General features: G+C 43.3%; 1 protein-coding gene across 6 annotated transcripts in view; it reads right to left on the bottom strand.

Annotated features, from left to right (window-relative positions):
* NCOA1 (nuclear receptor coactivator 1) overlaps positions 1 to 13,227 on the bottom strand; it is a 1,112,411-nt gene that overhangs the window by 39,443 nt on the left and 1,059,741 nt on the right. For all 6 annotated transcript variants that reach the window (XM_085613077.1, XM_085613079.1, XM_085613078.1 and 3 more), the window contains one exon: positions 1,951 to 2,350. In XM_085613077.1, the coding sequence (XP_085469203.1) occupies positions 1,951 to 2,350 (400 nt within the window). The remainder of the gene's footprint in view (positions 1 to 1,950; positions 2,351 to 13,227) is intronic.

Raw genomic sequence — 13,227 nt, 5'->3', positions numbered from 1 at the left:
CGTTTTACTTTGCATTTACCTCCGCGGGTTGAGCTTGCATCCATTAGCGTTACCGTGCTATCCTATATGAGGGATCTTGTTTGGCAATTATCCCTTTCATGGTGTTACTTTCTGATTTTTTTTTCAGCCGCATGTCTCCTGTTGTTGGCCTCCATTCCGTTGCCAACAGCCACCACATCCATTTACCTCGTACTGGGGACGTACCTTTTTAATACAGGTATTTTCTTAAAAATCGACATCTACTTTTGCTCCCTACTTTATTTGTACTCTTTTTTGCATCTTTGTTTGTTATCTTGACTTCCAGACTGTCATTTTCCCACTATGGCCTCATACATTCCTTGACTGTTGTTTGATTGATGCAAACATACCTTGTTTTCTGGAGTCTGAATACTGTATTATTCATTATATGAATGTTAAATGGATTATTTGATTTACGTTTCCCATTTGATTATGTTAGAATTATGTGTTTTTTGTATTATATTTCACATTATTCAGCCCTTTTGTTATTGTACTTTGTGTGTCCCTGTGCACAGGTTCCCCCCTCTTATTTATTTGATTTATTGAGTTTTTCAGTGCTTTGTGAAGCCCTAGAAACAGCATATGTAAGATTATCCTACGTTGTTATAGTCTCAACTATACGTTAACATCAACTTTTTTATTGGTATCCTTTTGCTTAAATCTAGTTTTGTTGCAGGCACATCCCACTGTTTTTCTGTTCCCTTGACTCTCATGCCCTGAGGAAGGTGATGCCCAATGTCGGGCAAACACCGAAACGCGCGTTGGCGCTGGATTCCAGTCATTGGAATGTCATGAGTCATAAGATTATCACATTTACTTCATGTTCAAATACATCACCTTGGATCAACTTTTGATGTCCATTTCATGAATTATCTGTTATTGATGTACATACCTGATTGTATCTGCTATTCGACATATGAGGCACCTTTCGATTGTATATCCTAACCTCATTCGTGATTATATCATATTTTCATGTCAGCTTGATTCTTATTATGTTTGCGGTATATGAATGATTTATTTGGACTGATTTGTGAGAATGTGTATATTTCAGATGGTTTGTTTGAGATTTGTCTGAGTGTGTGGTGGGATTTGCAATTGATATTATGATTTATCATCACATGATCCCCTAGCTATTATATTTATTTAATAAAAATATTTTGATATATTTCTAATCATCTTTGTGGTTCACTTTCATATATATCTATATTTTGCATTTATGCACTGCCTTTTGGTGTTATAATATCATTGACTATTTGCTTAACTGAAATGAGATAGGTAGAGAATTTTTCTGTTGAGATTTTTTGGCTTGCTTCCCCTGTTATTCTCTACCTTATTCTAGCCAGGGGCCCCCTTCTTATGATCAGAGAGTGCCCTGCCTGCATTCTGACCAGTGTGTCTGTGTTGACAATGTAGCGCGGTGAGTTAAATACTCGTTGCTGACATCTACATTGACGTGAGTGTCATGAGTTGGAATGCTGGAAGGAAAATTATTTCTTTCCATGGTAGGTAAACTATCAATTTGGGTGATTCAATTTAACGAGTTTTAAAAGTAAAAATGCAGTAGGAAGCACTATATAAAAAACCAATTAACATTCTTGTAACTTTATTGTAAGTATTAAACATTCTTCAGTGGCAAACAATGGACAAAATGTGTTATTCGGAGAAAGGGCCATCTCCAAAAAACGTCATTCATCAGCCTGGCAAAGTGTGTAGGTCATGCGGTATGATTAGCTAATGCCTCTGAACACAAGTAACCCTTTCCAATGGATGAGCAGGTGAAAGAATTCGAAAGATACACACAATTTACTGACGGCTCCAAGAATTGGAAATACAATTAACAAAATAAGTGACACTACAGTTCTAAAGTCATTGTTTTTCTACGCTAGCATGCACTCTCCTGTTTCCATGAGGGACCTTCTCCGAGCCACATACCTGGTCCTGAAAATTGGAAGACATTTTGTTGAATCTGAGGATTCATCCCAGCACCAAATTGTCCTCCAACGCTTCCCATCATCCCTCTGTTCACTATGCCGCTGCGATTGGCCAGTGCCACCTCGGAGTTTGGAGACAGTGGTGAGAATGGGCTTGTCGAGGCAGGGGGATTTCCTGTATTCGTACCATAGCTAGGAGGGTAGGGAAACTGTTGGGGTGTACCCTGAGGCAAGCGGGTAGCCCCCATCGTCATAGATAGCCCACCAGAGGTAGGGAGGGTGTTGCCAAAGCTTTGTTGCCGCATTAAAATGGCTCTTTGATGCATAAGTTGTTTCTGTCTGTGTTGCTGACTGTAAATTTCTCGCTGGCGCTGTGCCAACATCTGTGCATTCAGAGGCGGCTATGGAAAAAAAGGAAAATACAAGTGTTAGATTTGTGAATCCTTTGAACCAGCAAGTGCTAAGTAATCAAAGGACAATAAGTTACTAGCAGTCACATAACTGATGACTGTTTTAAAGCCTTTTCATACAAATAACTCAGATTCGTCTCAACATGTAAAGAGCTAATGCTCCAAAAGTACAAAAAGAAAAGTATTCCATTGATTCATGACCATCAATAAGCACTGGCAATGCCAACTGGTTTTGTCTGGCTACACAAGGAAAGCACAAGAATTAAGGTTCTTTCCCACACAAGCAGCCAACTTTCATCGTGCACGACGCCCACAGCAATCTCATTGTCACAGCAATACATTTATAAACAATGATAGAGGGAAAAGAACTATCCAGCCCCATTAGAAACCACTGACCTGAAGAGGTTTTTGTGCATTTAATATTAGTTGTGCGTTATTAACAATGTGCAGAATAGTAATTGTGGTATTATTATGTTTCTTATTAAATGGGATGTTCTGAAATAGCCCCTGCTTCATGTAAAGATTCTATGTTCCTTATAGAATGTTTATGGTTAAAGAGAAACTGTGAAGACAGCTGCTGGGCTGGATTCACACTGTTCTGCTGTAGCTGGAAGTTCTCCATTTTATTAAAATGTTCTCAACCTAAATCACGGCTCAGATCTTCTTTCAGCAGGAAGAGGACATCACACTAATCTACACTCAAATCACATGTGGTAAGACTGTAAGATGCTTACTAGTTCACAGTTCTGATTTGTTGGAAAGATGTTACTTTTGCTCATACCCTGATGAATCTGCACTTTCCATTCTGTTCAATGAGAGATTTCCTATATAAACCCTCGAATTTGGGGGTGAGCCAGATGACTTCTCCTATGCTACTGGGGATACCGTCCGATTTCTTACTGATTTTGCTGCTCATTGGGACTAAGACTACTTTTGGTTTTACTTACTCTTTTCTGTATTGTCCCATTGCTGAAAGCCACATGGCTATGACTTTATGCACCTGCACTTTGTATATATATTTTTTTCTAATTCCGCTCTAGAACACGCTTATTGAGTAACATCTTTCTTAACTGTATTTTAGATTTGTTAATTTGTATCTTGTCTCGCGACACACTGCCTTTGCCGCCCCTGGGGTCGAGGGGGTGGAAGGGATTAGTAAGGGGGGCCACGAGGGATGGGAGGGGGCGCTGGCAGTGCCTGCGTATATAGGAGCAGGGGGGCGGCTGCCACCCCCAAAACTCACCAACTTGCTATGCTCCGCCCCCCACTTGCTACGCCACTGAGCGATCCACTAATGTGTAATGTTTTGCGGTGTAAGGTTTTAGAGGTACACTGCCCCCACAGACCCTTGTAGTCAGTGCTTAATTTGAGCAGGTGCTTTCAGGTGCTCAGTACCGGCAGCTAATCCTCAGCACCGGTGCTTATAGAACCAGTTAAGGACACACTCATTTGGAAGGCACGTGATTTTCCACAAAATCACAGTATGGTGAGCCACACCGAGACTCAAACCCGGTTTCCCAGCTCAGAAATCGGCAGTTTTAGCCATTAGGCCAAGTCCTCCCAAGGATAAAAAGTGCCAGGGCTCTAGTCAGGAGGCAGTTTGCACCAGCACATTTCTCCTGTTCGCGCTGGCTCCTGAAGAGAGCCCTGGCACTTTTTATTTTACAAATTAACCACTGCTTGTAGTGTAGTAAGAGCGTGATGTGACTGTCACTTGGTTATTCTTAGCACATATAAAGACACACATTTGTTGTTACTCGAAGTTGCATATGTTTGAGTGATTCACATGCTCTGCATCGGCCAGCTGTGATCCCAACAGTGAGTGAAACAACTGCTGTCGGAATCTGTGCTCACCGCTCGCAGGGTACGTGAAGCACTTGAACATCTACAACTGTGAGTAAAAACCAATGCGCATGAATACATGCTAAGAATAACCGCGTGACAGTCACGTCACACACTTACTACATGTAGTCCATGGCAATTATCAGGGTATTAATCTTTCAGAAGCACCTAAGGGCAAAATATAATTAATCAAGTGTCTGAATCTCAGGTGAGCTGACAGTTATTGTGACAGAAGCTGTTGAGAAAATTATGTACCAACTGTCCCAAGTCCAATGTGGGGCCAAACTCAGAGTCATAACCTTGGGAAGGTCTGCGCACAAGCATTTGACTTAACGCGGCTCAGAGCGACATGGCGGGCGCCGGGCACGGGAAAAAATACCAGATAGCAGACAACCTGATAAAATGTTTAGGATCATAGCCCCACCCTGAGAACCATGTGTTTCCATTCACAAAATGTTCCCCTGCGTGAGCCCAGTGAAGGAGATGTCCAAGGAACAAGAGGCTGCCTTTAACCCTTCCCAGGAGACCTGCAGTACAAGCACTTGTAGCACTCGCTTCTATTAAAATTTACTAGCCTTTTGAATTTCGAAAATCTGGCATGAAGGCAAAGCGCTTTAAATGAGCAGCAGATCATGTTACACATTTATTTAGGCAAGGGAATATCAAGTAATCTGCCTACAATCACAGAATATTGAGATGAGGTCAGGATTAGAACCTGGAACCCCATTTCCAAAAAAAGCAGCTCTAGCCACTACGCCACATTACCTCCTAGGAATGCTAGCAGGATAGTACACAAGCTAAGCATGGGGTCACCTAGGACATGGGGAATGGTTAAAGTAAAATGGGTGGAAAAGACAGCGAGAATCGAAAAGCAGAAATAACAAGAAAGGGTGTGGGAGGGCCCAAGATCACAGGGCAGAAAACGTACATTTGCAGTGTCTTGATGAGTCAACTGCTGAGAGGACTCTGTAAACCATTTCCTTCACTACAGAAGACCACATTACACATTCCCGAGTCAGTAATTCGGTAATACTCTTTCTGGTGGATACTCTTATCTAATTGCAGAATCCATAACTTTTGAATATCCCACAGGGATCAGACATGAGCCAAAGAATTTTCCAGCAATGCTGCCACGCACGAGTTGGCGGCGTTGGTTTCATACTGAGTCCACAGCACCTGAAAATGGCAGAGCGGAGCCACATATAAGTGCCACCCCTGCGTGCTGACGTTAGTTTCTTGTCTTTTCCCTTTCTGCGCCCTCAGATGCAGAGGGTAAAACAACTGCTAGCGACATTGTGTTGGTTTCCAACGTGACACTTTTTTATATGTTAAATAGAGGCCATTACACAGAACGAGGAGGTAGGAAGTCAATGAGGAATCTAAGGTTAGATAGAGTATTCAGTAAGACCATTACCGAAGGTAAGTAACTTGTTCTTCTGATGGATACATCTCACCACAAGATACCAACCAAAGCAGTACCCTGTGGAGTGGACTTGAACCAAAAAGTCTTGAGATACTGAGAAGGTGAACTGTCCTTCCCCCCCCAGAACTGGTGGTGCTTTGTGAACATATGCACAGACACCCATGATGCAACCTGGCAGACACCGGGAACAGATGCCCTTGACACAGACACAGTGGCCTTGGCTATTGTGGAATGGGCTTAATACAGAGGGACTATCTACCTCAACAAAGTCTTCTTCTGCACAGCCTACATTTCTTTGCTCCAGAAAATACCACAAATGGCTGACTGTCCACTTGATGGGCATTTGGCACGATCAATGTAAAAACTCAGAGTCCTTTGGGGATCATCCAATACAGCCACTCCTACTCTTTCAAGGAAGTGAGGGGGAGCAAAGAATGTTGTTGAAGTGACTGACTTCAAAGGGAGTAAGAACCTGAGGAAAAAGATCGCCCAAGTCCTCCGCACTAATTTGTCAAGGAAGAACGTGGTGAATGATGGTTGCACTGAAAGTCCCTTCAATTCACACACCTGATGAGCTGATATAATCGCAGCGATGAAGAGTTTTCAGAGTCAAGAGGCGCAGCAAGCAACTAGTCATAGGCTAAAAAAAGTGTAGACGAGGAGTGTCAAGCCCATGTTATGGTTCACATGGGGCATCACAAACAGTTTTGGATGGAGCATGTGTGTTAAATCTTTAATGAACTTCATCACAACTGGTGATTTAAACACTGACAAGTTGGTCAGGCAAATATAGAAAGGGCCAACAAACAACATTTTTAAGTGCCCACTGCAGGGCGCTGCTGGGCTACTGACAGAACAAACAAAAGAGCGTTCAACAGCTTTGTTTGTTAGAGGTCAGTATCCTGGGTAACACACCAGGTTATGAACTGATTAGAGGGCTAATGCTTAGGTGTTCTGGTTATCAAACGGTGATGATTCTCGATCTCCTTCAGAGCTCAGGCGAGGTAGTGGTGGAAAGGCATACAGCAGTTCCAGTCCCGTTCTTCTAACGAGTCCTCTTATAACAAACGTCATAGTGCAAAAATGCTGGCAATGCACATTCTCAATGGTGTTAAATAGATCTAGCCAGGGGTCTCCTAATTGATCAAATACTACCTGCCTCACCTCTATACGCAGATGTTACTAGTGATCTTCTTGACATCTCCTCAGGCACTCAGAGAGGGTGGTTGGTGACCTGTTATATATGCTCTGCTGCTCCAGCCATCCACAGAGACACAAAGCCTCTTGGCCCAGGCCCCAGGACTCCAATTCACCTTACTTGTTGCAGTATCACATTGCTGCAGAGTTGTTTGTAGAACTTCCATCAGCCTCCCCTTAAAAGATAATAGGGCAAAACCGGTTCTGGGTTGCTTGTTTTCTCGTTCAGGTAGGACCTGGATTGGTAGTTTAGGTTGGACTGTTTGTATTGGAGCAGGGTAAAGACTGATTTGCATATAGCTGGGTCCAAACTGACGTGGCATGGTGTGCAAAATAACAATGGATTGGGATGCGGCCAGAGAGATTACCAGTGGCTGAGACTAGTTAATGCATTCCATCTATTACTGTTCTGTATATTTATTTTGTACCCTTGAAAGATGGCAGGAAAGTCATATGGATGGCCCGTAGCTCCAGTAGGCTTATATGATGCTGGCCCTCTGTCAGAGGCCTCTTGTCTGCTCACCACCCATATGAGCCCCTTAACCCACTATCAACTCTGGCTGGGGACAGGAGAGTGGCCTTCTGCAGGAAGAACTGTGACATATCAGACATCACTGGAGATCTTTGGCCATCTCCCTCAAGTTATCCAATGATTAGTTTAGAAAGACAGCCTTGAGGTTGGGCTCACTAGGATGTCAGGTGCCATTTCAAGGACACATCTGGCATCTGGTATAGCTGGCAAGGAATATGCACAAGACTAAGAGGGCGAGAAGCCTCACAGCCATCCTTACTGGGATCCAGCCCAAAATATTGGGGTCATAGCCCGAATGTCCCGGACTTGCTGTGGGAAAGGGGGGGAGGCGGTGGGGGGAGGAGGACCTTGAATGCCACTGTATCCAGAACTACCCCCAAAGAATGCAAGCCTCTGTGAGGGAAGCAAATGGGACTCTGGCTTGTTTATAGTGAACCCCAGCAATGTCAGGCGGTCATGTTCAGCAGCCAGCCGTAGCGAAACGAAAATATGAAAACTCTCTCTGAAGGTGTGCATTGATCACTGCTGTGCACAAAAAGTACATCGTTTCAACCCCGGTAGCCATTAATGCATCCTCTTATCATCATCAGTATCCTGGAGTGCTCTCTGTTCTGTGCTGATAGTCACATTGTGGCAGGCACACCGGGTTAAGAGTCAGGCATAACAATTGATTCTGTTTTGTAATTTAGTAGCACGCCATCAGTTGCGCTTGAAACAAAGTCGATTTGTCAGCCAACATGGGTGTTGGCACCTGGCTGCCTGTTGATCGGCACTGGTGAATTCAGTATTGATGATAGGACCTGGCAAAAATCCCAGGGATGGAGTCAAAGTCTGTACCATCATAAATATGGATCTGATTACACAGGTCACCGAGGGGACAGATGGTGTCATGGGAAGGCTCCCCGATGGTTACCTGACTGGAGCCTCGTGTGGTTTTGTTAGACACACAGGCATGCCAGAGGGAGCTGGAAGCACACTAAAGATTTGGAGCATGGCCTACTTGAAGGTCTTGGTGTGTTGCATGATTGATGACAGCCATGGAAGGTTGGGTGTCATGAGACCAGCTGAGGAATCTGTTCCGAAAGAAGTGACCTCAAATTGGTGTGACTCAAATCTTCACACCCTTGCGCCTTCTCTTTAAAAACTGAGTGGCAGGATGAGGTCGAGTGTAGCTTCACTTTTTTGTGCTTGCATCCAGACGTTGACTTTCAAGAAGATTTTGAGCAGAAAGTGAAGGCGTTACAGGTACAGCCTAGTGACTGGAACCAGGTGGAGCAGGACCTGTGTGAAGGCTGAGATGGCTTCTTATGTTTGGCAAATTACAGCTTTGTTGCCTGGGCTCAAATAAACCTCGGGTGCATGAGAGAGCATTGGTCACACAACTTTGAGTTGTGGCTAAAGCGCATGCACCAATGGCACACCTCCTGCATGTCTGTGACCAACATAGGCGTTCTGCAGTCACAGCACAGCTGGAATACTGTCATTTTTGGTGGAGACATCATTCCCTAGCATAGTGTGAAGAGTTTTCTGTTGCTGTCGGAAGACTGAAAAATGTGGGAGCAGAGTGCCAAATCCATGTTGGAAGGTGCTGTAAGAAAAGAACTGATGTCAGCATGCAGAAGTGGCACTTGTATGTAACTCAGGTCAGTCACTTCAGAGGCATTATGGAGTCAGTGCGTGGCCGCATCACTTCATCTACCAGAATGCAGGAGAATTGCTTGAAAAGTCTCCAGATCGAGTCTAGAGCCTTCAGGGCTATTCTAAAAGTGCAAATATATGGTTAAAAGAATCCATCAGAAACAGCGAGTGTTCTGAAAAGACTGGGGAAATGCTAAGATGATGAGGGAGTAAGGGGTGTGGTCGAACACAATGCAATACAATAATACAAGAAATGTACACACAGCAGAAACAACATTGATTCCACAAAGTGGTACCTCGCTTCAGCTTTGTAATGATACAACACAGCAAAAACAATCACAAACAGGGTGAAAGAGCAATGCTCCAGGGGAGGGATAAAAACAGAAGAGAAAAAGAAACAACTAATCACAAGCACAAGAATGCAAATTGACAGCACAGTCATCCAATAGAAAAGGAGATGGAAAAAGGCTAAGTACAGAATACAACTCTGCCTGCAAGGCATCAAAAGCTTTCTTAGCGAGTCTGCAAAAAATGTTAAATGTCCTGCTGCAAACAACCTTCTCTTTTTCAATAGAGACTGGTGGTGAATTTTGGGTTTATAGGTAATCTTTTTCATCAACAGTTCTGACTCACATGTAACAATGATGCAACGCAGTTACTCTGAGCCTTAGTGTGCATTATATGCACAGTTGAGAAGGGTTTACCAATGCAGGCTTAGATCTGGTTAGAGCCTGTGAGTCTACAAACTGCATTATTCCCCCAACTGACAAGTGTGCTTTGTCAGCTGCACTTTAAAGCACACGATTCCAAGATCTCTCAGTCCTGCCTGATATGGAGTGCAAAATGTGCTTTCACTCAAGAATGATCTTCGAGGAAACTGGGTACATCTTCTACATAAATGGCACGCTGTGTCATACTATCATCAGCAAAACAAGCAACTCGCACTAATCGCTTTCAGAACCTTCAATGTGCCATGTCAGCTAAAGATGTGTATGTAATGGACTGGCCTGCTTTAATAAAATAAACAATTTTTAAGGATAGAAAGGTTTAGCACAGGAGGCCACAACATTCAGAAGCACAAAACAGTTTGATTATCCAGACAGCAAGCCAAACCACTACTTCCGCTGCAGTGCTACCTTCAAACTTGGATGTGGAAATTTGGACCAGTGGAAATTTAGACCAGTGGTCTTTGTCATCATTCCGATCTTGAAGATCCATCTAATTTCATGTGTTGAGGCACAATAACATTAGATTCATGTTGTGAATTCAGCCACTTGGTACTTTAGGATACAATATCAATATATCAAAAAAGTGTCACTGGAGCAGATCTTCTTAAGTCTTAATGTACCGGGGGAAACAAGAGGATCTTATCTACATTCCCAAAGGGTCAGAAACCGATTCAATTAAACCAGATTGGTCGCACACTGCTACACCTACCAGGCGTGTTCCCCCAATGAAAATGGTCCCTGAAGGTCAGCGTCGGCGGATACACCTATGCTCGAGTGTGAATGCAAGTATGCGTGGCGTGTGCCATCCCTGGACACGTGTTACGAGGTAGTTGCCTCTCGTCAGCAGGGAGTAGGAAAATGTGTGGGGTTGCTGTGTAAGCTGCTAAAAACGTTATCAGGTCTAGTACCTCTCCTAGCGCGCAGGTGCGTAACCATGAGTCCGTCGACTCCACCGGCTCAAGGGAGCCTGAATATAAAGTTAAACCAGATTGGTCGCACACTGCTACACCTACCAGGCGTGTTCCCCCAATGAAAATGGTCCCTGAAGGTCAGCGTCGGCGGATACACCTATGCTCGAGTGTGAATGCAAGTATGCGTGGCGTGTGCCATCCCTGGACACGTGTATCGAGGTAGTTGCCTCTCGTCAGCAGGGAGTAGGAAAATGTGTGGGGTTGCTGTGTAAGCTGCTAAAATCGTTATCAGGTCTAGTACCTCTCCTAGCGCGCAGGTGCGTAACCATGAGTCCGTCGACTCCACCGGCTCAAGGGAGCCTGAATATAAAGTTAAACCAGATTGGTCGCACACTGCTACACCTACCAGGCGTGTTCCCCCAATGAAAATGGTCCCTGAAGGTCAGCGTCGGCGGATACACCTATGCTCGAGTGTGAATGCAAGTATGCGTGGCGTGTGCCATCCCTGGACACGTGTTTCGAGGTAGTTGCCTCTCGTCAGCAGGGAGTAGGAAAATGTGTGGGGTTGCTGTGTAAGCTGCTAAAATCGTTATCAGGTCTAGTACCTCTCTTAGCAGCTTACACAGCAACCCCACTCTCTTTTTCCTACTCCCTGCTGACGAGAGGCAACTACCTCGAAACACGTGTCCAGGGATGGCACTAGCCGCGCATACTTGCACGCACTCTTGAGCATAGGTGTATCCGCCGACGCTGACCTTCAGGGACCATTTTCATTGGGGGAACACGACTGGTAGGTGTAGCAGTGTGCGACCAATCTGATGTAACAGAAACCGATTCAATGTGTAAACAAAGACCGTTCAGTGAAAAATAAAAATGAAATGCATGATGCAAAACTGAGATAATGCAAGTAGAGTAATCATTAGCATTAGTTTCATGACCAACTCCTTAGAAGAGAAAGTGTATCAAATCTTGTTAAGAATAAATACAAATACCAGGGCTGCACTATCTGAGAAGAAAGGGCAGTGCCAAGTGTAGTAGATTATCCAATATGGTGCAAGCAAAAAAATGAATATTCATCAGGTGTTTATCTTTATTGAAACCTACAACATCCCCGCTACTTGCCGAAAGGCTCTGACTCTGAATACTCGTCGGGTTATGGGTAGACTGCTCTGCCGCCAGCATACAGATGGAAAAATAGGCAGACAGCCCTAGCACATTGGCAACAGATCTTTAACACATAACCACCAAATCATGAAGTCTCCTAAGCAACAGATCAATCCACTCTTGATGTCCACACTAACAGCATTAGAAGAGCTCAAAAGCCGGGCTAAATGTCTGTCAGAATTGACATCACAGCGGGAGCACTAATGATGGGTTACAAAGCCACAAGCCCATAAATACTCAAAAGCTCACCATTCTTTTCATAACCACTACAAGGGATGTATTCGAAATCTGGCTGTAACTGCTTGTTAATCAAAAATGATCTAAATGAAAGCTTTGCTGTGGAAAGATAAACTGATAATATTTCGATCTGTGCGTAAAACATTAAGGCCAAGTTAAGAAACACGTATAATGCTGGACCATGATATAAGATTGCAACTCCTTTTTTCTCTTCAAATTCTTCTACAACTTAAGTTTAATGAACGAGCGGCACATAGAGGGAACAGATGTATTCCACGGATGATTTATCAACATCCCTCCTTCTAAATTAACTCTTAAATCATGACTAGCGCAGAATGTTCTCTTTCTAGTCGCTAGGATTCTCTTTTTCCATTACAATAAATAATAATAAATTGTCTTTGAACGAAAAATAAAATGTATTAATGTTCATAAAAGAGAAACTACATTAACCAGGTCTGATAAATCTAGTATATGAAAGTCTATCCTAGTACTCTCTGGTACAAGAAAGGGAACAGAAAATACACCAAATCTTGATGAAAGAAAGAACCTGGAAAATGAACTAGGTGCTTCTACCAAGTTTCAGTGCTAAAGATGGCTTCTTGGTCTACATTAAGCAATTCTGCCACATCACAAATACATCTATTGTTCCGGAAGAGCTCTAAAAAGATCGACACCTTGCTGATAAAATTTACTTCTATAAATTGCTGAATATGATTCAAGTGGTTTATGGGCATTAGATGTTGACAGCACAATTCACAGCCCAGTCTGCAGAAGGATAAGGAACATTAGAAACCGGAGAAGGTTCTGAGGATTGAGACATCTTCTCTAATGCCTTAGGTATGGCAATGGCAAGGCAGACTACTACCAGTATGTATGAAAGAAAAAATACATTATACAGTACAAAATGCAATTGGTTAAGGCATTTGCTGATGCGAGTAAATGGCTGCATTAATGCGGAATGAGCCTGGGACAACAGACCAATACAGAGTTGAGAGACAAACTCAGACTCACAGGGAGACTATAATTTATATTACAGATTTTAATTCCATTTTTTTTAAAACAAACCCTACCACTTCAAAACCATAAAATAGGATGAGATCGTTTTGTATGGTACCTGCTGGCAGAATTATGAGTGTTTCAATGCCAATTATCTGGCCAACTGCAAAAAAAAAAAAAAAGGAAACCATCGGCTACCT

Source organism: Triturus cristatus, chromosome 6, assembly GCF_964204655.1.
Source record: "Triturus cristatus chromosome 6, aTriCri1.1, whole genome shotgun sequence".
NCBI classification, from domain to species: Eukaryota; Metazoa; Chordata; class Amphibia; order Caudata; family Salamandridae; genus Triturus; species Triturus cristatus.
The sequence above is the reverse complement of the archived record's forward strand: the minus strand, read 5'-3'. Positions and strand labels throughout refer to the sequence as shown.